Source organism: Hetaerina americana, unplaced genomic scaffold, assembly GCF_022747635.1.
Source record: "Hetaerina americana unplaced genomic scaffold, ioHetAmer1.1.p SCAF_11, whole genome shotgun sequence".
NCBI classification, from domain to species: Eukaryota; Metazoa; Arthropoda; class Insecta; order Odonata; family Calopterygidae; genus Hetaerina; species Hetaerina americana.
The window spans coordinates 22324042-22350816 of record NW_027286181.1 but is presented as its reverse complement, the minus strand read 5'-3'; the positions used below and the strand labels follow the sequence as shown (position 1 = coordinate 22350816).

Below are 26775 nucleotides of genomic sequence, written 5' to 3'. Positions count from 1 at the left end.
TATACCCAACCTTACGACACGACGCTTCCTCAGGCACAACATTTCCGAGGGCTTTCAAGAGAACAAGATGTTTCGACTGATGCCTTTGCATCCACTGTCAAGATATAACCATAGTCGTGAGAACAGCGACACAGTCCTCGATGCTAAAGCCAAAGTGTCTGCCTCAGACACATTCAAATAAACTGCGGGAAATAACCGCAACAGAAGGTACTTTTCACGGAAGGAACAACCTTTCAAGTTCTTAGAAATCCACAGCATAAATGACATATCTGTAGTTTAACTGGCTAGAGAGACTAGCGTTGATGAAAGTATCCTGTTGGAAATAGAGATATCTGGGTTTGCACCCCAGTTTTATAATGATTTTTTCCACAGTGAGGTCTCTCATACTTTCTTTTTATTACAGTATATACTTTTTATACAGTATATACTTGACAGTCCTTTTATTACTCACATCAGACTATTTATTATGAAGAAATCATCGGGATGTATACTGCTCGAGAAAACAAGGAATCGGAACAGCCGAATTTTTTTGCTTACATCATTACATTTGACAAATTCAAAGAACTGCGGGAGATGCCGCGAAAGTAATTTTTAACAGAGTTATCTGCTTATACGTATAAAAATGTGTAAAAATCATTTCAAAGTGTAAAAATCATTCCAAGGACCGGGATCTCGGTAAAGGCGAATGATATGATTTGAATGTTTGCATTTTAATGGTCTTTTTATTTAGTTTAGAAGTGATATTTGGAGTCGTTGAAAAATTATGAACTTCAATGCGGTTTCTATACGTATTCTTGAGGAAATTTTTCGGTCCATGTCGCAGCAGTTTTTGGGTCAGAAATTATTAAATTTAACAATATACAGAGAAAAGCAGACCGTTTCGTCAAAAATCCTTATGAACGAACAAAAACGTAACCTAATTATTGGAAGGCTTGGATAGTGGGAGACGATGAAAACGTTACACGACTTAAACTTTTAAAAAGTACGAATAATTCAATTTTAACACTGTGAAAAAACAACTACGTGGCTGAAATCGTCATTGATACTTTAAGCGTGGAAATAAAATTTAAAATTACATTTTTACGCCACTTCCCACGAAAATTTGGTTGCTCCAAAAATATTTCCGGTGCTGAATAAACAGGAAAAGGGAGCAAAATGTATGCTTTGCCATTTTAACGACTACAAAAGGAAATAATTTGATTGGGGTATCAATGAAGATACCCATGGAGAGAGACCGAAAAATAAAAAAATATACACGTTTCAAAATTATATGCAAATTTCTGAAATATTCGGCCAATTAAACATCGCAATTATGAGAAATACTAGAGTTTAAGTGACCAAGTAAAGAAAATGTGAAGGAAATTATATCTCAAATAAAAATTTTTATGAATGGAAGAATATTGATTTGCACTCCAAACAAATGTAAAACCACCTGTAAACTTGTGGAAACGTATCATTGGCTAGCGGATTCGAACCTTGTTTTTTAAGAAAATAAATATAACATTTTTCTAGAAATCTCCATACTTTCAGAAATACGATGCAATTTTCCGCATGTATCCACATCATGTCTTTTCAGAGATGTGCGGAGAGAGAGACACTTCCGAAGTTTTTTTCCAAGCAAAGATTGCCGGTGACCTAGCAACACCAGCCCCGCACCACCCTGACGACTTGCAGGATAGCTGGTGACCTAGCAGCCTTTGTCCCAAGCACCCCCCGGCGACTTTAAAGGTGATGCAAAATTTAGATGCAAATGAATTTTTTTGATACCCACTCCTAACGCTTCTTTTATAGCCACTCCCGAGCATGACGTGAGGGAGACGGAGATTACAGGGTTATAACATGAAAATCAATAGAAGGAATATTAACATCATAGTATGCAAGGGGGTTTGGGGAAGAGGTCAGGCACTGCGCTACGAGGAGGGATATTAGAGCAAGTGGAATTTCTTGACTGCGAGACGGAAGGAGTTCTATGGCTATCAAGAGCAGAATAGCTTCGAATAAGATGGCGTTCACGATAAACGGAAAACTGCTGCGCTCAGCTACAAGTACCAAGTGCAGAAATACGTATAGGCTTTCCTGCGGATAAGGGACGAGGAGCAGCAGAGCGAAATGACACAGAGAGCAAGAGAACACTCTTGATAGAGAGGAACTCCGTGGAGTAAAAAAAATCTAAAGATATTATGAGAGAAGAGAGAGAATACAAAATTACGTACGGTGGAAACGTTGAAGATATAACTGGAGAGTTGATATGAATAAGCATACGCACAGAGGCAATCCACTGTTGAGAATATGAATTAAGGGAAGATGCCACGAAGTATATTAAAAGAACAAACACATGAACAAAAAAAGAAGGATGTTTGAAGTGCAGTCCGGGTATATTAGGAGAACAATGTTTTGGATTAATCTTCATCTTACAAGTCGCAATGAAGGTAAGTGGCAGGGGGTTTTGCACCAATAGCCATTAGAGTTATTGCTAATTATTTACCTTGAATATCACTTAATTTTCTTTTTATCGAGGATCAAACAACATTTTGTACGTGATTGTCGTTTCCTACTTCGTGATCACGAAATGTGCACAACGTGATCACGAAATCGGGTTCATTATTGTTTCCGCCTATCAGTTTGTCCGGCGAAAGATTATCATTATATTTTACAAGTGGTCTCACCTACCCGCGTATATTATTTCATCCGTGTTAGCGAAAAATTTGGATGATTTTGATATATTTATCACAAGTCGGGCGGGTTAATTTAGAAGGATAACACGCAAGTCTGTTCACCCAAAAGGTCGCGGGTTCAGATCCTGCCTCAGGCAAGTGTGTTTTTTCAACTCTAGCAGTTCGGCCCCTGGGAGACCAGATGACGTATGAGCCGCTTGAGGCGTTCTGAGATAAAAAAAATGTCGTGCATATAATCTCACACTTTCTGTGACGACCAAACTCGCGACATTTTTTTTTCTGAAGGTAAATTGCTTGGTTCTGGATTTCCATCCTGCCACGCACGAACCCATATACTGGACGAATATTCAAGGTGAGGTCTAAAGAAAACGAAATTATAGCTCCCATTAATTTTTCATCAACCAGTAGCATTGAGGATTGAAGTCGGGTAACCTTCGTATACTAAAAACTTATACACATCCCTGATATCTCACTAGAATGAAGCATTGTGGACCACATTATTGCACGCTCTGCGCTTCATTCAGCCAAGGAAAAATGGTTATGGAAAAACTTGAAAAGTCGAATTTTTTATAAAACCTGGGTGCCGATATCATAGACCAACAAAACATTAATTCTCATGCGTAGTTACAAGCATCATTTGGGAAAATTAAATATGGCAAGTGGCTTCGGATATTTAAAGACCATCCTCCCCACCCTCTTCCCACATTACTTTAATCAACGTTTTTATTTACAATACTGCACCAAAGATATCTTCCCTAATTCAACTATAATAGATCTCGCAGTCATCAATCAACAATGTATTATGCCTATTTAAATGGTAGGTTTTTGGCAGTGCCTGGGGTCTATTTCTTTCGTACCGTGGGAACTTCCTATTCAACTCTTAATTTCTTCTAAAACTGCCTGCCTTCATACTGCCCAAAAATCTCGCTCTCATCCTCTACCCCACTTTTCAAACCTTTTCCCTTCCATTGCTTATTAACATATCATTACATTAAAATATTTCCTACGACCACTTTTTTTCGGATATCCACTAATAGATTTATCTCTTTCTTCTAGCCCATGCTATTTAAAGCTACAGCGTTTTGTCTTGTTCTCAGTCCAACTTATTTTCTTCATTCTTCGTCACATCAACATCTCAAAAGATCATTACTTACGCTCAAATCCTAATGCCTCAAAGACCAGGACTAAAAAATAATAAAGTACTACGCTCAATATTTGAAGTCTATATTAATCTTTTCTTCACATCTTTATCCAGTCACCCATCAACGATTCTCTTCCTCCTGCAAATGCTTTCCTCGCTAATCCAGCTCTTCTAATTTCCTAATTTAAATGCTCTTTTTGCCTTAAAACACTGCCCAAATACATCTACTGCTTCAACTTCACAAAAACATATTTGATTTTTTAACTTAACATATTTTATTCTATCAATTTAAAAAATATATAATTTTAAATAAAAAGAGTCTAAAATGATAAGTAAGATAAAGTTTAACAATAATAAATAGTATAAAATATTCAAATGTAAGTAAACAATTTAAAAGCAATTGAATTTTATTTTAAAAGTGGAATAATGCTTTTATTTGGCCATTAATATGGCCCAATTCTATCAAAGCACGCCCGAAACTATGCAATTTAATCATTAACTCCATTAAAATTTCCAAGACTTTATAATGTTTAAGAATAAATTAGTAAGCCTGACCCATGTTTCTTCCAAGAAAAATCACTCAAGGGGGGCATGTGAGTGATGGTACGAACAGCATTTCCTCCTCGAAAGTATCGATCAGTTCCGCGAAGAAGTCAGATTCTATTGCCGGAATGTTTTTCTTCATGCCATTAAGAGTAAACTTCCTGGCTAATGTAGATTTTTCATGGATTGAAAGACTAATCACTGCTATACTCCAAAGCTCCGCATAGTAAAACAAGAAATTCCCTAAAACCATATTTTATGATAATTTTTTTTTGATTCCAATACTTCCACTACAAAAACTACTATTTCCCATTGCTATAATGTTAAGCGCATTACGTACCCCGAAATTCTTGATTACAGCATGATATAAATTATTGCACCGAATTCCGTATCTTATATATTGAACCGCGATAGCAACGAAAAGTATCTTACCGCAGTTTCGCATCCCTTATTTAATTACATTACAAATGCCCAGGCTAGATGAAAAATGCTTCTTCGTTAAATACCTAAGTTCCTAAAGTCTAGATTAATATATTTGGTCATATACTGTTAATTTAAACGAGGGGCAAAATCGCTGAGAAAAACTTTTCCTTGTCAGATATGCTGCATTTCGAAGGATTGAAAATTCTCGAAATTCTTCGTAATAGGGGGAAAGGAACCCTTGCATACCACCAGGGCTCGGGAAATGGGAAAACTCATTCCAGCGGTAACTGCCTTCCCAACATTTCGGAGTTCAAAGGGTTGATCCAATAAAAATCAGGATATTGTGTGCATTCTCTAAATTTTAATTTTCACATCTTGAAAGAGGAAAGAGGGTTTCGTGCGAAAATGGCAAGGAATATGCGCGCACGGAGAACTAGGAAATAATTACGTATTTTCACATCGCACAGTGCTCTGGAAAATATTCCGTTCCATAGTAATTTTGCGCCGAAATTTAATCCAAAACTATTTCGCATCATGAATTTATTTCAGAGGTGTGGTAGCTTAACTGGAGTAGGACGTTTGGCTACTGGGCTCTCGGTTCAGAGTGATGTCCTTGGGGCAAACTCATGCAAAATAATATATCCTTTGCGATTTTATGGTTGTCAGAACTTCACGCAAACCCCAATGAATGGTTATACAAGAGAGAGAAATGTTTCCCAACCACTCATCCACGTCAATTCGTGAATTTCTCAGGTCATGCGGCTTAAGCATTGAGAGAGCTATTCTCATCTAGCAAACTTTTTTGAGCAATAACTTCGACGAATACAACTGTAATTTCACCTTTCGCTTCAGCGTACTGTAAAAGGGTTTGCTCGCTCATCGGAGGGTCCGACACAAACGAGTGATACCTCTGGACGGCTTTGCATTAGCCGTCTGGAAATCTTTGCGGAGACCGCGGTCGGTAAATGACAAAGCAACTACTCTCTCTCCCCTTAACATGTGAATGGCACTCGCTAAAGGGATTATCACGAGCTGAGGAATAGCTAGGTATTTGAATCAGGCTTTAATTTGTGGAATCGTTCCATTTAGAATGAACAAAATACTTTTTTACAATTTTTTTACATTTTATACTAGGGTACACCACGGCGGTCTCGACAGCCGATTGTCATCATCAAGGTTTAAAACAACGCAAAAAATATAACCTGACACCTGACGATTCAATTCACACTTCTCCAATTTCGAATAATTTCTATCTCTTTTTATTCCACTCAACATGTCAATTCTTTTCTCCCCGTAACTTGCATGCCTAACTTCCACCCCTCTATCATAGACGTCAACATCCCATCGTCATATTAAACTGCTACGCATCCACCTTTCCTGCTTCCTTCGAGTTCCCTGAACAACCACCTCTTCTCCCCTCCAACGCCTGATATACTTTGCTTGTTTTCCTTTCTGTTCATTTTCTCTTTTCCATCCTTCTCCACACATTCATTTCGAAAGCCTCCAATCTGCGCCCATCATCTTGCTTTAATAACTATATTTCCGAACCTTTGAAAACCACGGTCCATGCCAAAGTTTTGAAGTATTTTCTTAACATCCTTACTCAAAGCCCATGCCATCATCGACTCCCTGTCTTGTGAAAACTTCTTTGGCTAATCCAATTCTTCTCATGCTCCTCCTACTTTCAACATTTTGGTCAACAACATCAATATCTGAGGGACAGTATAACCCTTAGGATACTATACACATGTTACACATTTAAGCATAGAAAATATGAATTTTTTGTACCCTTTATGTAATCTAGGAATATCGACGTTTATATCTTTAATGAATAAAATGAATGAGCACAATTGTTGTGCCTAAGGATAAATCCATTTTAATTTAATGTACACAAATTCAATGAAAAAGTATTAATGTCACTGGAAATTTCGAGCCATATTTGAAATTAAATGAATTCCTCACCTCTCCCGCGGCCATGGCTTCAGCCGATGCGGTGGGGAAGAGCAGGGCGAGCTGAGCGCTGTCCAATGGAGAGGTCACGTCCTCCCTAATGATCATCGGCCACTCGCCACCCCTCGCTCCTCTGCTGTTGCTACTGCCATCGTCCCTGCCCCCCCTGACCCTCTCGCCACCAGGGGGGGCCGGCGAGGAGCCTGGGCCGGGAGAGGGCGGATCCTGAGACGACTGCGGCCCTCCCACCTCGCCAGTCGAGGGACTGTAGACGGTCACCAAACCCTCGGGATCCACCACCAAGACGCGGATACCAAGTCGGTCGACCGCAGATGTCGAGGTGCCCAGGCGGGCTTCCAGGTCAACGGTCTGTCGGGATCGGAGGTAGATGGTCAAAGGCTGAATTAAAGCGTCTGGGGGTCTAAAAAAACTACTTATAAACTTGTCTACTGTTACGCAGTTTAACAGGGAGGCTATTTGACTACACATGAGTAGCTCCAAATCTTATTTCTCGACTGTTTGAACTTTATTTTAATGCAATTTAATAGAAATTAAGCACATTTTTAATGCGATTTTTAAAAATTTTAGAATTCTTCTGAATAATAAAGCAGTTCCACGGTGTCATGTCAGAAACAATTCCATATATTTAATAAATAAAAACTCATGGTGAAATACAGAGATTTAAACACTACTTTACTATTACTTTGATATACCTAAGTTACAAGGTTAGAATGAAAGAATAAATGCCACGAGAAAGTATAAAAAGTTTAAAAAACTTCCAATTGACGAAGTGGTAAATATTATGACTATTTTTATAGCCGTCATTTTGAGTAACTCTTACTGGATAATTATGATTATTAATCTTGTATTAGGAATAAAATATTGTTACAAATGAAGCTGTGCGTGACTTCATTTATTTCCATAGTTTCAAATATTTAACTCTCAATCCGCTGGGAAAATTATATAACGAATCATACAGGATGCGGCAACAAAACTTGCATACTGGAACTTGCGTACTAATTTATATAGTATTGTATACGTCTGGATTTAATCACCCTTTCCAAATTACTTTGTAGTGGTGCTCAAGATAACACATGGGTGTTGAGGAAGAACCATTTTTTGCCTCAAGAATAAACGCATTGTTATTTTTACGCTAACACTACTCCACATAGATATTTCACCTTTAGAAGTTAGGTCACGCACATTTGCTCTAAAGGCATCGCTTACGTTATTCTTTGAATTGAAAGCCAATATGGTTGCATACTCATGACCCTGTAATACGCAACTACAAATTTGGAAAAAAATTTACCGACGGAAAATAAACCAAGAAAAAATCACTTTTTATAAGCCATTGCCTTCTTTGCATCAGCCCGAGTTCATGGGGTTTAAACATAATGAAAAGTAAATAACACACGTTTCCACTGGGAATATTTAATATGAAGGTTGGATTAATTCACTTGAGTGAGTGAGACAACAAAACTACTCTTTTCCAAAGGAATAACTCACATTTCCTCTCATTTTGTCCTTCTTTCCTTTAAGACTACCTCATTTCAACATTCGTAGTGGAACGACAAACTCAAACCTTCCAACATCACATCATCCATTCATGACAGATGTCTCACTCCATTTCCCTATCTCATCCCCCATTTTCGCTTCTCCGTTCTACCCTCGAGGCTTGTCGAGGGAGCTACGTATGATGAAAAATGAAACAAAAGGCCTAATTTTTTTCACACGAAATATTTAATATGCCAACCAGATTTTGACTTTCCACGTCACTGATGCATATACTTGATTTCAATTTCACTATAAAGCTCGTGTTAGCTACATGTATTCCGTATCATGTCAAGGAAATGTCATGAAAGTTTTCCGCTTCGATCTCTTTTTTAAACACTTTCCAGCTAGCTCGTTAATTAAAGAAACTGCTTCAAAGACGAATGTAACGATTATCTATCGCCAAAATTATTTTCTGGAAAGCAAGCATCATTTCAAAGCTTAAGTGCTGTTCTGTAATACATTAGGGAAATTTCACAAAGATATTATCCTTTTAACTACATACTATATAGTTTTTCAATACAACTTCGTCGATACTGAATCTAAAGACTCTTTGTATCTACATTCTCCTACCGAGTGACATGTTTTGTCGAAGATTCGCTACATACAAAGATGCTCGTTACCAGTGATCTAATTGGCAAATTCTTAACGAGTCGTGCATTAAAGTCAGAGCGTCGAAAACATCTTCGCGTTTCAACTAACAATTTTGGGCAATTTCTTTGTTTTCCTTCCCATTGTCATGAAGCAATTCTACCCCGATGATTATAGAAATATTTCCGTTATCTGTTTTTCTTTTCTTGCACCTAATGAGACAGCCGAACTGGCGAGTCGTAATGGTTTCTTGTTCAGTGTAAAAATGCATTGGTTATCCACATATCCTACATTGCGTCCTTCCACCGTACAATTACCTTGTACCAGGCCTTGTACAACCTTGTATAAGGCCCTGAAACTGTGATCCTGACATAGTTTGAATTTTATGAGCACCTTCGGGTATGACCTACTGACCTGCGTGACCTGTGTCCAGAATCTGGCGTCCACTTCCTTAGTCATGACGACATATACGACGCTGTCGGTCCGCGGAGGCCGGGAATATGGAGGCCAGCGGACGTACACGGTCGGAGAGGGGGAGTCCCGCGACCCTCCCGCCCTTTTTGGGGCCGCCTCGGACACCACTTGCACCACCCGGTGCCCAAAGGTGTGCACCACTGGCTCCACATTCTGCCGACTGGCCTCTCCCGACTCCCTTCCCCCTCCTTCTCCGCCTCCTCCGCCCTCTTCACGGTGAAACTTGCACGCCTGCTGGCAGCCCGGGAACTGGGGAACAGAGAACAGAAGGAAATATTATCAATAAATTCAAGCTTTTTGTCGTAATTCAAACAGTTGACAAAAAATGGAAACTAATGAATTAATGCTATCACTTTTGAACGTACGTATCAGTAAATAAAATAACACCTTTCTTAAACCTTACCCTTACTACCTTAAACTATCAGTATCTTATTCTCACGCGTGCAATAATGGTTGCTTCCTGCGTAACAGAACCATAGTCACGACGTTTATTATTGTATTTACGTCATATAAGCACAAATCTGTGAAATTCTATGCTTCGTGTTTTGCAAAATTTCAGAGGTGAAATAATGTATAATGAATGGACAAAAGTTATATTTTTTTACTATTTCAACTACTTGTTCCGATCTAGTTTATGATGGTTTTATAGAGTGACCACTCAGTAGGAATAATGCGAAATATGCAGCACCTGCTCAATGTCTTCAAAATTAAAAAGAAACGGGCAAAAGGATTCAACCTTGGAGAAAATAATGTGTTTTCGAAAGTAAACCGGGAATATGGTATTTAGAGGCAAGAAATATTACTTCGATTAGCACAGCCGCTTCCTCGTTAGCACTATGGGTGGAATATGAAATGGCCACTAACAAATGATCGTTGGAATTGAAGCGTTGGATTAAATAGGGGGATGTAGAAGATATGTACACATTGAAGAACAAATAATTGCAGTTTGGAGTATCAGGATTTGTCTTTTTAGACGAAGCTAAGAAATTCAAAAATGTTGAGCTTGCGTCCGTTCATAACCTATAAAAAACTGCAGATCAATAATAATAATAACCTTTCTGTAATAAAACAATTCCATTAAAGGTAAAAATTAGTGCTTAATTACTCCAGGCGTTGACGTAACCTAAGACATAATATTGCTAGTATTCGTGACAATAGCACAATCATCGGCAATAATCGAGATGGGTATATCTCTACATGGTTTTTACCCGCACACCACTTGCAATTAATGACAGAATTATTTAATTTGCGCGCTGGTAACCGTGAGACAACCAAGTATAAATTGCCGTGAAAATGAATTTTTATGATACAAAAAAGCCATACGAAACCTATTAAACCATGTGCATCACTTTCCTTGCGATATAAAATCTCGTATTTGTCGTCGGTTGCAACTTGATACTCCGTCGGTCTGTTGAATAGCATTCTTATTGGATGCTGGAAACACGAGAACATCTATTACCATCGATTCGAATTCCCGACATTTAATTCCAACACCTTTTATCTCTTCTTCTCTCAATCTCACCTATGCATGGAAGTGATAGTTATTGTACTATTTTTGGCATTTTATCCTTAAAGATATTTATTATATGAACGCAGGCTATGTAATGGCACACCGATACATTTCCTTAAATGTCCTATCAAAGCACTACTTGACACCCGACACTACAATAAACCATTCTTCCAATCTTCACCGTTTCACCTTCACTTTATTTCAGTCAAAATGCCTGTTCTTTTTCCTTCCCGTACTTAACCTGCCTAACGTTTTCCTTTCTATCACAGCCCTCAACATTTCATCCTCCATCAAAATGCTCTGCATCTACTTTTTCTGTTTTCTTTAAATTTCCCCAACAACCTCCCATCTCGTATTTTAGTTTCTTCGTTTAATCCTCATTGCTTCTATTCTTATTCTTTTTCATTTTTTCATGCATCCATGACTCAAAAAAACCTCCAAAACTACGCAAATCTTATAGCCATAGCGAACAGTTTTCGGAAACATGAAAAAATTTAGGGTAAAAAATTAATATTTTCAGTAATAATTGTAGTTTTATCTCTGATGTATTAGCAGTAGTCAATTGCTTCGGGTAGGTTTTAGATGGACCCTGGTGCTACCAACTGCTGTACTCTTAAGCCCTTACTAACATGAGAGAAAATATCTTTAGACCCCATATTAAATTAGCTCATTCTTAAGCTCTTTATACCTCTTACCTCCTTTGACTCTTAGCTCTTTATACTTCTTACCTCCCAAAATTCTACCTAAAATGCCCATATTTTCCCTCCCTCTATCTCGCTTTCCCAGCGTTCTCCCCTCTATAACCGTCTTCAGCAAGCCATTGCCTCTCAGTTTACACTGCAACCACTTGTCCTGGCCTCTTCAAGTTTCTCCCAAAAGCCGTCTCCCTTCCCCTACCAAGACTTAGAACTTCACCGTTTGTTTTCCTTTCCTTCCATTTAATTTATTCCATTCTCTTCCCATCGCCATCTCCACGACCTTCAATCGGCTTATCCCTTTGGGATAAATTGAATTACATTTTCTTAATTTTTGACCACAATTGTGAAATAATGGATGATATGTGAATAATATAGGCTTGCGCAATATTTAAAAATTCAATATTCTTCAAAAGTAGCTCTTTATTTCATATGCTGTTAAATAGAGTAGCGTTTAATCTCAGATACTATCAATAACTTACTAAGTAGCAGAGAAGGTAGAATACTAAAAATAGTAATGGTTTGTAATAATGCGAATTGCTGCGCCTCATTAGTGAATATTCGAGGTGATCACCGATCTCACCCTCCGAAGGTCATATTGATGGTGTCCCTGAAGTATACGCCAATGAACTTTGAAAACCACATGTTACACTTAATGACCCCAAATACGACTCAGATAAAAATCACATTAATACCGGGTTATCCTGAGGAATTTCCACGACCGAATTTATGGTGCATATCGGGTATGTGATCGATATAAGATCATTTTAATGAGAAATTTAATTCCGATGAATACTGACATTAACTTCCATAGGATCGTTATCATGAACCTGACCATAATTAATTGCGTCAAAAACCTCTAATTCCAGCGATAATCAAATTGGTATTCCTTAAGCTCATAGTTATGTTCACTGCCTTACACACAGCGCACATTGTACTCTTTTCCCACAAAAATATCAACACTAATCATGGGGTCATTTTCTAAAAAAAACCTCTTCACAAAATCTGTAATCATTTTAGAATTCTTAAATTTCTTTGTAATGATAAAAATGTTTTTATCAATAGTTTTCCAATCATGCTAAATAGCGAATTCGCCATTAGACGTATATTACGCAGCACTCTACTTGGTCGAGTATAAAAATTGCAATTGAAAAATTTTATCAAGTTTTCTAAATTGAGAAGACATACCCGTCGCTCCACGCTGGCACATGAAAATGTGGTGTTCATTATGAGGAATAAATTATTGATGGGAAAGCCTAAGGAAAAATGACCGTTCTGTTATCAGAGTCACGATTCTTCATTCTGAATAATCGTGAAAATATTTGGTTTCTACATAGAAGAAGGCACAGGGTTTGAAATATATCGCCGAAGGAAAGATGCATATTCCCATTTACTTCAGCTGAATTGAGACATGGGACGGACTTTTCCACTATAAACTATCGTTTCCAAGAGTCCTAAGTTAGTTTCTGACGCGCGGAGAATAGGAGAGAGGTGTTAACGTTGATTACATTGGCATTAAATGGCAGATAGGCAATCTGGTCTCTCTTAGCGACTTAAGACTATCATAGTTCAAGAGTCTGCTGTCCATACCTCACAAAAAATACATTTTACAAAAAACAAAGAATATTACTCGAATAATTTCCACTGAATGGGTTCGAAAAAACGGGAAGGCATGATTTGAAGAGATTGAAAAGTTTGAGAGTAAAGACGGACAGGGGATTTTTCGATAGGAAGCTACTTTCTAATATAAAACTGAAGCTCCTTCAATAGGCCTTTGACTTATTTCCCTTTGACCGCCCTGTTTCGAGATCTTATTGTATTTCGTGCGGAATCGTGTTGCACATGCGTGGAGAATAGGATAGATCTTTAAAGGTTAATTATATTGGCTGGTTAGCCATCTGGCCTCTTCAAGAGACTGAAAACTATTATAGTCCAAGTGCCTGCAATCATGTAATTCAAACATGACGAGCACTTGCACATTTCCCCAATCCCGGCGCGCCGGTGACTCTCTACACCCATCTGGGAACGATAGTACATGCAAATTCGCCGCACAAAGGCGCCTTGCTGGATCCAGGGTCGCAAGGAGAATAGTAGACCAAACTTGGGTCATTCCTCTCGCCTAGAAAAATTAAGTGACCTCACGGGACTCCATTTGGGCATACGCATTGAGGGAGCCATCTTGGAGCTTTCAATCCGTCTACTACCCCTCTACTGAGAGGGAAAATAAAGACATGAAGAGAGAACGGAACGACACTTCCAATTTTTCATGCCCAAGTGGAATCCCGAAATGAATATGTCCGCCCGTGTTATCTCTTCGACCATAAAATTTCATGTGAAAAACTGTCACATGTTCCTATCCCCCACTGGCCATTTCGTATCAGATTTTATTTTGCCGTCAATTCACAATCGCTTCCAATTTGGCGTATGCGGGAGATAAATTCACTTAGCGTCACATTTTTACCTAAAAATAGAGAATATTACTCGAATTATTTCCACTGAATGGGTTCGTAAAAAACAGTAAGGTATGATTTGAATAGATCGAAAAGTTGGATAGAAATGACGGACAAGGAAAATAAGGTGATTTTTTTTCGAAAGAATGCTACTTTCTAATATAAAACTGAAGCTGCTTGCATTAGCCTTTGACTTACTTCAGTTCGGCCGTCCTGTTTAAAGATATGGCTGTGTTTCATGCGAAAGCGGTTATTGCATGCGTGATGGCATTTTCAAAATTACATGGGTAATTTACATATGGGGTAAGTGCAAAATGGTAACCTCTGAAAAGTGAGTGGAGAAAAGAATGGGGTTTAAAAGATATTTTGCGTCATGGCAGTTAAGGTTTATGAGTACTATTGTGTTTAGTCCCTGGTAACACCAAATTCCATACCTAATAATAAGGATACTTTAAATTCTAAATATTAGAGTACTTAAATCTCATTTTAAAGAGTTTTTGTATGATATTAGGGCTAGTTGTAAGGAATGAGGGTCAGGTTAATCTGATAAAATCGATGAAGTTAATTGGGTAACTTTAATAAATGTGTAAGAGAATATTGGAGAAGATTAAAGAGATAGGTGATTTATCCGCAACCGGTACACTGCTCACGCATCTCAGATATGAGTGACAGATGGAGAGTTGGGATAGGGAGTGTTACGAAGAGGAGTTAGAATGGCGTGTCCATAATCACATGTGCTTTTCAACGCATGTATACATGGAGGAAATGGTTTGGAGGCATGTGAAGACCTGGAAGTAGTAATGAATATCGATGGGGAAATCATAAAATCAGTTAGGTTTAATTATGATCAAGATTTAGTTTGACAGCAAGTCAAGAGTTTTCAAGCACTGCTGAGTACATTGTAAAGTAAGTGCGATAGGTATGGGATAGGATAAATGTTAAAAAACAAAGACAACGTGTTTTTGAGAAAAAAGAAAGGCTACGTTAAACCTTAAAACAAGAGGGCGCAAACTATAGCAAGTGGAAGGATCTAGAGTCTTTTATGCCAAAATGGTCAACGTTGCAGGAACATAAAGGAAAGAATTTCGTTACACAGAGAAACTCTCAAAAGGAGGAGAGAAAAGATGTTAAGAAAAGGCTTGTCAAAACATTGATATGGAGCGTAGTTTTATGTGGCGCGGAAACATGGTTATTGAAGCAGAATGATAGGCGTGGAATGGAGGCTTTTGAAATGTGCGTGTGGAGGATAAAAAAGTGGAATGGACTGAAAGGAAAACAAAGAGGAAGTGCTAGAAGTAATAGAGACATACTCGTAAGAAGGAGACGGCAAAGATGCAAAACACACAAAATGAGAAGGAATTCCATGATAGGAATATTGGCCAAGGATGCTAAGAAACGGAACGTCAAGACTTTAATAAAGAGTGGGACTTTGTATAGCTCGGAAACATGGTTATTGAAGTAAGCCGACAGGCGTAGATTAGAGAATTTTGAAATTCAGGGTGGAAAAGGACGGAAAAAAATAATAGAGAGAGAGAGAGAGAGAAATTAACGACGTAGTAAAAATAAACAATATACGGGGCGCGATGGAGGGGAAAGTGGACTGTTGGGAAAAATCTGAAGGAGGCAGAAGAGATGAATGCAGAGCATTTTGACTGAGGATGAGATTTTTAAGACCGTGATAAAGGGAAGAACATAAAGCATGAAAGGAGAAGGAAGAGGACGGGTTCACAGGGAAAGGAACTGGCTCCCCTAACCTAATGTGTGAATTTCACACGCTGTCGGGCTTAGTACTGGGTGATCTCTATCATCAGCTAATAAACCGACCTTAGGATTGATTACTGATATACCCATTCTGTTCATCTCCATCTAAGTGTTTTCAAGCTTAATTCACACTCAATTTACCCAACGTTCCATACTTTTACCTTATTTGATTGGGAAACTATTTTACAATTTCACCCGAGCATTAGTGACTAACGAAAAAATTAGGAAAGGAGTGGGCATTTCGGAAGAGGTGCGGATTTAAAAATGATTGGCCTTTTGAATGATTTATTGTTGAGGGAAGATGGGAGGCAGGTGTTGGGTTTTGGGAAACGTTTAGTCCTAAAGATTGGAAGGATTTAAATAGCCAAATGCAAGCTAATTCCAGGGCTCTTAATTAGGTTGGCGGGAGTTTGAGACTGGATGGAGGAAATCATAGTTTCGTAACAATTACCAAAAGATTTGTTGTGGGTAGCTGCGTGTCGGGGGATTGGAAGGGAGGCGGACTACAGCGGGTTGTGTTGCAGGAAGCTCTGCAAGTGATAATAAATTATATATATTCATACATACATACATACTCGTGTATATATGTATTGTAAGATCTCCTTTCATTGCAGCGATTGCCTCTTCGTTTCAGGGGACATCCAAGTACTTCAATTCGATTACTGTGGTTGCTAAATAAACGATTAGTTGTCTACGGTTTCACACAATGTTGCGGTGTCAATTTAGTATCATGAATCATGGAGTAGAATCCATCACGTCTTGCGGGCAGTGAGTCCGGAAATAAAAAAAAAGATAAAACTTTTGCCGCATGCGAAAATAAAATCAGTCGCCGGGCGCATTCCGGTGCTTGACCTGATGGGATGGCGGTCGTTGAGCGGAGGAATTATGGCCGATGGGATCGATTCTCTTGTCGTAAAACTATTCGTAACGACGTGCCAATCAACGATACGTTCGAGGTGAAAGCACACGTGAAAGGTTATGGTACGATTCTCGACGGAATATGGAAAAGTGGCTGCTGGCTGAATTTAATGCATTTGTAAATTTTCTTTTTCGGCTGTTGTTTCCTTTATGAAATCGTTAAATAATAATTTCCCATACAGGGCCACTTTCAAGGAGTGAAGTTAATTGACAAAGAATTAAAAAAATATTCCTCACAAACAATATTAAAATTCCCATCTCTTTCCGCTTTCAAGAGGTTTTAATAAGTCAGCGTCTTGATACCATTCCTTCGGGCTTAGCTCGGTTGAAAATGGTCTTTATATTTTACTACTATAAACTTTGCATTGTTTTGCAAGGATTTAATATTTAAACTACTCATTTTGCTCCAGCGCTTGGCCCAAGCCATTGGCAAGGTTACACAAAATGACGTTGAAACTTTCAAACCATGGCTGTAAATCTATGCGGAGGTGTACAAAGTTCTTCTCTCTTAAAAATACAAGATTACGTATCTTGCCAAAATAAAATACCACAGCGCGCCAGCAGATAACGTTGGCATAGCAATTTCCCATAGTCGCCGTAAAACTCCGATTATTGACTTTTAAGAAGGCGTGTTTGTTTGAAATTTTCAGCCAACCCCTCGCTTACTCAACTGTTGCCCAAGTTGTTTACCTAATTCTACGGAGAGATAACATTTGGAAATTGTTGGCCTACTTAATAATCTCCAGTACTTGGCAGAAAATGGCGTAGTAGAGGTGCTATTATGTTCAAAGGCATAGCAATTTTTTTATTCAAAACTAGGTAGACGGGAATGGGTAGAATACTGTGATGAGTTTAAAATGCGAAATAATTAATTATAATAACAAGATACAGATGGCTGCACCGTAGTGTAGCCATTGACCAGCAGTTCGTATAGATGTTGCTTGGGAAAGAAGCACTTTCAAAACTTAAAATGGCAACGTGTAGTGTACAAGAACAGAGTATAATCATTCATTTTCTTCAATTACGTGGTTAAAAAAAATCGCGTTATCTTCAATTTGAGTTAAATATGTAACGATGGTATTTTGGATGTCTTACAAAATCTCCGTTCGTTGCTGTGACAGTTTAAACAAGGCCAAGCGTCGTAACGTGGCAACGAGCCCAATAAGCCTCGGGCCAAGGACCAATCGGTTTCCCCAGTTGGGCAAAATTGACCCTTACAGAAACGTTCTCGGCCTCTGTAAGAGTCCATTTTGGCTTAAAGGGTGAAAACAGAATGGTGTTGACGTTGTGGAAAATTTGATTGCCTATAGGCAGATTATGTTGAGACGTAACAGGAGTTTCAACCTTACGATAGAAGTGTTTCGTCGGAAATAAATTAGGAGATCTTAAAACATGAAGGCGCCTCGAAACCCTAAAACCAAATTTCGTACTAATGGGACCACATCTTCAGGTCTTTTTTTTCGGAGAAGCCTGAAACCCTTTTACCCTGATAGTTGAAATGGTTAAATCAATTCAATTTATAGCATGCATTCATTTTAGCAATCGTACAAAATAGTGCATAGCCAACATGCATTATCCTGGCATGAGTTTTTTCAATTCATTTTGGCATGAGTTGGTTCTAATGTAGTTCAGGTATCGAATAAGACTCAAAAGTGAACATCAGCGAATGAAATTGTGAAATTTGAAATTGGACAGACGGTGCGCGCGTGGAGCTTGTCGAATATTCCATATGAATGGTCGCCGACTTATATTCCGACATCTGGTTAGCATACGAACAGCATTTTCTGACATCAATGTAAACAATGAAGAATCAAACGAATTACCATTCTGTTATCTTTGAAACACAGCAGATGTCTCATTGCTGGAAGTGGATCTCGCTGCAAATGAGCACATTTCGTATTTTAGTGAGCCAGATGTCGGTTTTGACGCAACGGATATTTTTACCAATTAACAAGCATCAAACGCTTGAAAAGTGCTGCGCACATTTCATGATTTGAAAGATCTCTTATGGTTCTTCAGCGCCATATTAGTAGTTTTAGAATTGAATCAATGTCATGAGTTAATTTGCAAAACGACCGAAATCTGCCATTGGATCCCCAAAAATATCGAAATAAAATAAATGTATCCATATGTAAATTGTACTCTGTCACAAACATAAGGGTGTGTGTCGGGGGTGATTCCATACCAAACATGAAAAATCACATGTAAATGATATTATATACCTATTTTTAATATATAGGTACAAAGGCGATTCGTAAAGTTAGGTCTCCTATTTCTTTCATGAAAAATAAAATTTATACTCATACTTGCGTACATCGTTGCAAAGTTTGAGCATTTTGCTATTTTTCTACATGGTCACCTTGACGATCAATCACTTTTTGTATCCTTGTAAGCAGCTTTTTAATACCGGTGTCGTACCTTTCTCCCACAGCGTCGCAAAGCCAACTGACGGCTGCTTATCCGATATATCATCGCCATTTAGTGGAAGTTTACTGTGAGAGATGCATATCAAAACCATGTGGAAGTGATGCAGGGAGTTTTTTGATGGCCGGGAAAACGTCCACGATGAGCAGCGGTCGGGGCGGCCGAGTTTGCCGGAATCAACGGTGGCTGCGATTGACGAGATGGTGCGGAATAACCGGAGAATTACCCTTCATGAGATAAAGGAAGGCCTTAATGAAGAGAGTGGCCACTTCTCCGTGCAGGTTATTGTGTCAGAGGTCCTCGGTTACAACACGGTGTCTCACCAGAGGAGTGTGTTTCCAGCATGGCAATGCAGGTCCACATGTGTCACATCAAACGACCACCTTACCCAATGACTTCGGTTGGGATATCATCGACCACCCTCCTTACAGCCCGGACGTTGCCCCAGTGACTACCACTTGTTTCCCGCTCACGAACAACCCCTTGGAGGGCAGAAATCCAAGTCATAAGTGCAAGAAGCAGTTGTCAGTTGGCTTCGGGACGCGACGGGAGAAAGGTACGACGCCGGTATTAAAACGCTGGTTACAAGGATGCAAAAAGTGATTGATCGTCAAGGAGACTATGCAGAAAAATAGCTAAATGCTCAACCTGTCCAACGATGTACGCAAAATTGAGAATAAATTTGATTTTTCATGAAAAAAATAGATCTTACTTTTCGAATCGCCTTCGTATATATAACAAACACATGTGTATGTTATATATGTATTATACACATGCATATGAATAGATAAATATTAAAATTTCATTGGTATTCTACTGTATAATGTAAGTTTTGGATGGACACTTAACTATTCAATGATACATTTGTTTGCCTTTCATAACAAAGCACAATCTTGATAGACAGACTAGAGTAATACCCTCTTCTTTTCCGCAGACATTATTCCTCCCTTCATTCCATCCCACAAGCATACAGGTATGTATCTTATTCCTAAACCCTTCTCGCATGCCTATCCTTCTCCCTTCCATCGCAGTCTTCAATATCCCCATCAAAACCCTCTGTTTCCACCTTTCCTTCTATAGATTTCCCCAAATATTCTCTTCTCTTCCCAATCATGTTTAGCCCTTACTCGTTTGTTTTCCATTCTGGCTATCCCACCTTCTTAATTCTTCTTCACATTCAAAAACCCTCCACTCTAAGCTTATCATCTTCCTTCAACGACCACATTTACACCTCAACAAGATAGAACTCCTGAAGCTTTAAAAATACATAATGATTATTAACTCGTTTGTAACATAAATAATTAAATATGAATAAGTTAAACAGCAATAACATGTACATTTTAGAAACTTTATTTACATACGTTTCCGATAAACTGCAGAAATTATTACGAATTCTATCCCTTTTGACAAATGGAGTCATACGAAAAATGTATAAAACTTTATTATACGGATTTGGCGTCAAATTATGATGATTTTAGAAAGCTTCGCAGATTTGCAGTGCTTTAGAGCGAATATTATTTAAGTTTTTGGGTCTAAATCATGGAAAATAACTTATATCCGCGTGGAAAGTGTGTTTTCAATGGAAGCACTTTGTATAAAAAATATAAAAAACCATTGATTATTACAAGTTTATTTTAAAGCGTGAAGACACAGCACAATTAATTAATCCATATACTTTCCCAATATTTCAGCGAAATTACAAATATTAGAAAATATTAACTTATCAACCATTTGCGTTTACAATTTCTAGTTCCACACGCCTCTTTCAACTTAAAAACATGTGTGAAGGCACCATACAAAACAATACCTGAATGTGACATTGCTATGTTGTAACCTGTTTGTGCCATGAAAATTTTCCATTGGATATTAATTTAATTTTATCCATCACGTTCCATTTGATTTCAATAGTTTACATTGGTATCTATTCAATCAATTGTTTCCCTATCTCGGTTTCTATGCAAAAAAAAGGTTGAATGATAGTAACGGGTTGATATCAATTCGCTTTTGGATTCCATGATGGTCCGGCCGAAGTCAGCGTACTGCATTTGAAATAGCGGCGAAAGAAAAATTGCCATTCTCGCCTCGCTTGGCTTCCGACGGCTGGATTACTTCAATAAATAAATTAATACGGGATGGAACCGAGGAAAGGACCGGCGCAGGCCAGTCGTCGGGGGGTCAATGGTGGGAAAAGAAGCAAAAAACTATGTGTATACTTCGATGGAAAGATCGATGCCGATCATGATGCATCCTGGGAGAGTCCCATACGGAATGAGGGGGCTGGGGGAGGGGATTGAGTAGGAAACGGAGCGGAGCATGTTTGATGGAACAGAGACTGGACACTGACTCAACGCGAAAGATCCCACAGTTTAAAAAAATTAAAAAACAAAAGAATATATAGTATAAGTACACCCGTCTCGCGGGCTGGATTGGTTCCTACCCGAGCGAATGTGATGCCGCCGCCTGTCGGACGCATTTACCTCTTGAAAAACTGAAAACGAGCACCAACTAACCAAACCGATTCGGATTTTTTTATACTCGAAAGTCGAAATTTCATAAATCAATAACTAATGCTTTTGTTTCCCGCAATGGGGAATAAACGGATACGTTCATTATATAGGGAGAGTAAATGTTTTAGGATTTGGATAACCTGTATTGCATTTAATATTCTTTACAGTCAATTTGCATAGTTGTTCTTTATTTTTTGCCTTTTCACATTTGGAAGAATATTTTCTAGCTAAAGTTGGAATTGTGGATTTTCAATAATTGATGCTTTTTTTTGTTTTCCGAACGAGAATAAACGAATTTACCATCTCAGGAAGCGTACTTTTTTAGAATTCGAATTACCTGCATGCACTTAATATTCCGTGGCGTCAGTTTGTGATATTTTCTTCCGAAAAGGAAAGAATATTTTATAGTTGAAAGTCGAAATTATGCCATTCAATAATAAATGCTTTTAATCTTCTCACGTGAACAAACGAATACATTTTCTCGAGAAGAGCAAGTTTTAAAGAGTACGGTTAAACTTCATGCAATCAATAACTCCAGGCAAATATTTTGTCCGCTTTTTAGACTTTTCACATTGGAGGAGAACATTTGGCATTTGAAGTCGAAATTCTCCAAAATTTAACTATGGAGACTATCGTTGCACACAAAGTAATAAACGAAATGAATTACTATCAGAAGTATATACAGGTTTTAGAATTCGCATTATATGCAGTCGCGCAATACCTTTCGGCGTAATAATTTTGGTCTGATTCGACCCTTTTTCGGAGTAATTTTTCATCTATTCGTAAGAAAAGAAACACTCAGTGGGATACACACAAAATATTTTTAATTTGCAAGCCCTTTACAATTTCGACCTCCAGAAACGGTAATTTTTGCACGAAAAATGTCCCACAAGCGGTCGAAATCTGGGTCACTGAATTAAAATTTTTTCCGCGGGTTCCAAAAAATGTTCTTCTTTGTTTAAATCTGCATATAGCCGAAAGAATGGAGGCTTGAAAATGTAAGGGAAGAGAGAATGGAGACAATTCTGTGAGGAGGGGAAAGGGTTCGGGTTCCTTGCTTATAGGAAGACGGACCCCTAAATTCTGTGCAAAAAATTTCCATCCCCTACCCTCTTTAAATCTACATAAGAGTGCAGGGAAACCTGTAAGTTACGCTTGGCATATTAGGTACCTTAAGGAACACAAAGACACGTATTAGACCATGCCTGAATATTCAAAAAGGCGAATTAAGCACGTAAGAAGAGGATACTATGGAGGAAATCAATAAAATTAAGTAAATCTTATGAAAAAAATAGGTTTTCTTTAATTTAGATTACCGAAAAGAGAACCATATGAAAGGTTTATACACCTATACAAGTATGTTCACATTAGGTCCTCACCATCAGCTCCTCGTGCCTCTTTATTAAAGCTTCTTTTCTAAAGACATTTCTCCTTTTAATGACTTAACTACTTTAGTCATCTTGTAGGTGAACTTTGCTACCTCCTCTGGTTTATGTCCCAAAACTTAAATCCCTAACTCAAGCCTCCTGTTCCTTGAGAACCTCATTTTCTTCGTTAACATTTCATCGGTTTTCATCCCATACGCATCGCCCTGGTTCTGTAGTTCGCACAGAAATGATTGCCAACCTTTAGCTGAATCACTAACTTGCATACCGTTTAGATTGATTGGGATCTAACTAATACGCATATGCTCTTTGATTATATATATATATATATATATATATATATATAGTGATATATATATATATATATATATATATATACACACATATATATGTGTGTATTTGTATAAATATATTTTCATTATTCAATGGAGACAAGTTCCTGAAAATAATGAAAATTCCACTTGAGTCCATCTCCGTGACATTCTCAAAAATATGACAATCTAGTTCACAATTTAGCTAAATAAAGTATTAAATCAGCAACAAAATAATTCTAAATAGGGTTAAGGGCCCGACAAATATTCCGTACGCGCATAAAAGACCTCAAATTGCGCTATTCCTAACCGACTACGGACCGTTTCTCTACGCATTGCGAAACAAATAACGGCATAACAGCGATAAAATATAATTTATATGAACAAAACACCCTGGCAACTAACACGCATTGCTGAAATTGGAGTGAGTATCTTGCCTACACGGCTTATCGACCAAGTTCAGCGTTACGGTCGCGTCCGCTTGAAGCCCGAACGCTTAGTAATCCTACTTTTATAAAAAACAGCGGATACATTGTCATTCATCCAGGAGAGAGGAGTTTAAACGTTCTACGCTTTTTTTTCCTTACCTGTCCCAGACGTCAGAATTATTGAAATCGGAAAGAATCGTCTACTGACACTGTCTCGTGTGTTGCTGTGCGCTGCGGCCAGAGGTCGGCGAGAGAGGACTAAGGGGGGTTATGGGCAAGAGAGAAAGAAGGGAAGAATGTGGAGAGGGAGGGGGTTGGGAAGACAAGCGGGGGCGGGATGGTGGGGAGGGGTGAGGGAGAGTGATTGCTGAAATTGCGCTTCCGCCCTCTCGAGCGGGACGGGATGGGAATCTCCTTTCTTATCGGATCGTCCCTTTGGGAAATCACCTCCCCCTTCCCTCAACCCATCTTCCCGTTCCTGGAACCCTTCCTCCTTTCCTCCTACCCCCTTCTACCCTTCCATCAATCGCCAATCTCGCGGGCAAAACCACCTCTCCCCTTCCCTCTAAATCCTCCCCCCCCCCCACTCTCGAATCGATTTGATCGGTTGAGTTTTAATATTCGAGGAATGCTCCGCCGGCCGTAATAATGAATAATGGGGAAGATGGCCACGGAATGCAAGAGGGAAGATGGAAATTGGGGAAGCGGTTCCCGTTCTCTCCGACTGAGACGGGGGTGAGTTGGGCGGAAAGGGACGGGCAGGAGGAGGAGGAGAAAGGACTTCTGAGTTGGGGAGAGCTTTAGGAGTGGAACTGCAAGGGGGCGTGTGGTTGCGGAAGGGGAATGGTGGGAGGTTCGAGAGGAGGACGGCCGACGTCGAATGCGTTTCTTCGCTCAAATCCGGTTAACGAACGCGAACTGGTCGAGGCTTGACTAGGTGAGTCTCAAGGGGATACAGGTAAATACTCTTTTCGTTTCCTTTGTGCGTATCAAGTTAGGATCGATTGATCATCACTGAATATTGCACAAGTGCATTCGTGAAGTAACACTGAATAAAACGACATTTATTTATTCCTGAAACACAATGTATGCTGTACGATCAAGATTTTTGGCGGAGGACAACGTTGCTAAGGAAGTGCAAATCTATTTGTAAAATAAATCCTTATTCATCAATGCTAACATTGGCCAGTTACACATATTTTATAAGGCCAAAGTAACTGTTGTTGATATTTATTAAAAACAATCCTAAAAAATTTTTTCGCACGTCTTATTCACGCATAAAAATATATTGATTAGTTTATTTCGAAAGCTAAAAATTTAACGCTTTAACTTTAAATTGAGATACGCATTGGCGATTGCCGAACGCATTCGAGTCAAGGCGTCATTTTTCCTTTCAGGAGATGGGAAACTAGAGAATATTAGAAATTTAAAGAATAGTAATACCATTCTTGTCATCGTGGTTTGCTCTTTAGGTTTTTCCACATTAGCAAAAATATTGTAATAACGTGTTGAATAATAGTACATCAAACAACTGGAGTTCATAAATGTATATTCTTAAATGTTGTAGACAACATGATCATATATATGAGCTCATGTTTGACATGCATTTTTAAACACAAATTACGGTAAAATTAGCATGGGCACTATTAGAACTTCCATTGAATATGTTGAAGATATTGAGTATTTTGATGAAATTTTTCTAATCACTACAGTTTATTAAGGGTTTGAATTCAACACATTCTTAGGATTAGTTCAAATATTATCGTTTGAGAGACTCCGTAACTTTGAATGGGATGTCATCAATCCAGACACTTGGAATTCTCCAGTGTCCCTCTGGACACTTTCTCAATTCATCCAGATTTTTCCAGGGGAAATCTTTCAATTTTTCCGGGAAAAGTTTTTCTCAGATTTTCCACTGGCGTCATTTAGCGTGTGCAGGGCCAAAAGACCCTCTTTGAGCTTAAACTTTTTATTTCGAAAATTTGCATCTATGCCATATTAAGAGAAAAAAAAGTGCGTGGCAATTATGCTAACAAATAAAAACTATGTGCGTTAACTGGAAATGCTGTGTGTTCATTTTTTTTACTTTTAGAGGAATATATAGGGGTACGCCAAGCCATATACTCCCTCGAAAATTCTCCCTTGAAACATATCGTTTCACTCCCCGCGCAAGCAAACACTGAAATGACTCCCTTGAGTTTCACTAAGGGCTTATTCAAAGCCTGCATATCTTTTCAGCTTAGACTGCACGAGTGAGGATATTAGTCGGATAATCAATGCAGACAGTGACTGGAAGGAGGGTGGGAAAGACAGGATTGTTGCCGTCGTCACTGTTTTTTGTGGTGAATCTTGTCTCTAACAACCTCAGTATTTTCGAAATTTTCGTGAAAGCACTTTTAGAGAGAGTTTAATCCCGCGGAAGTTTTATTAGCTGCGTTTTCCATGCTGGTTCTTCAACAGTTATTCCTTAAAACAGTAGCTCCCACTGGTGGGTGTGGGGGCATGACTCAAAATGGGTCATTAAAATAGGCGGGTTACAAGCAAAGGGTAAAAAATAGACCCAAAAGTTTTGAGACACAAGAAAATTTGTTAAGAAACTACGGTAATTGTTTAGCGGAACTTTTCTTACGATAGAACTCATCATTTACTAAATTATAAATCAGTATATTACTGCATCGTGTACTACTGTCAGTTTTTATTTGCGTATATAATATGGCAGTACAGCTTGAAAAATACTGCTAGATAAGTTAAACAGTCAATTCTCCATAGTTTAAAATTGTTTAAAAATACAATAATATGCAATATTAGGAAGTTTAAGATGTGTATTAATAATGGGTCCTATTTTTTTAAGGAATTGATTTAATGTAAAATAGTAATGACACATTTATATTATATCCTACACACACACACACACACACACATATATATTTATATATATATAAATATATATACTATATATATATACATATATATACATATATACCTATACATACATATATATATATATATATATTTATTTATTTATTTATGTTTTAATA

The 26775-nt window shown here is 38.3% G+C and overlaps 1 protein-coding gene across 1 annotated transcript in view; it reads right to left on the bottom strand.

Moving 5' to 3' along the window:
* The window catches only part of LOC139701098 (uncharacterized), a 243025-nt gene that overhangs the window by 13249 nt on the left and 203001 nt on the right, over positions 1-26775 (bottom strand). Inside the window, exons 4-5 of the mRNA XM_071599674.1 lie at positions 9289-9597; positions 6745-7101 (exon numbers count right to left, since the gene is read on the bottom strand). Of these exons, the coding sequence (XP_071455775.1) occupies positions 6745-7101; positions 9289-9597 (666 nt within the window). The remainder of the gene's footprint in view (positions 1-6744; positions 7102-9288; positions 9598-26775) is intronic.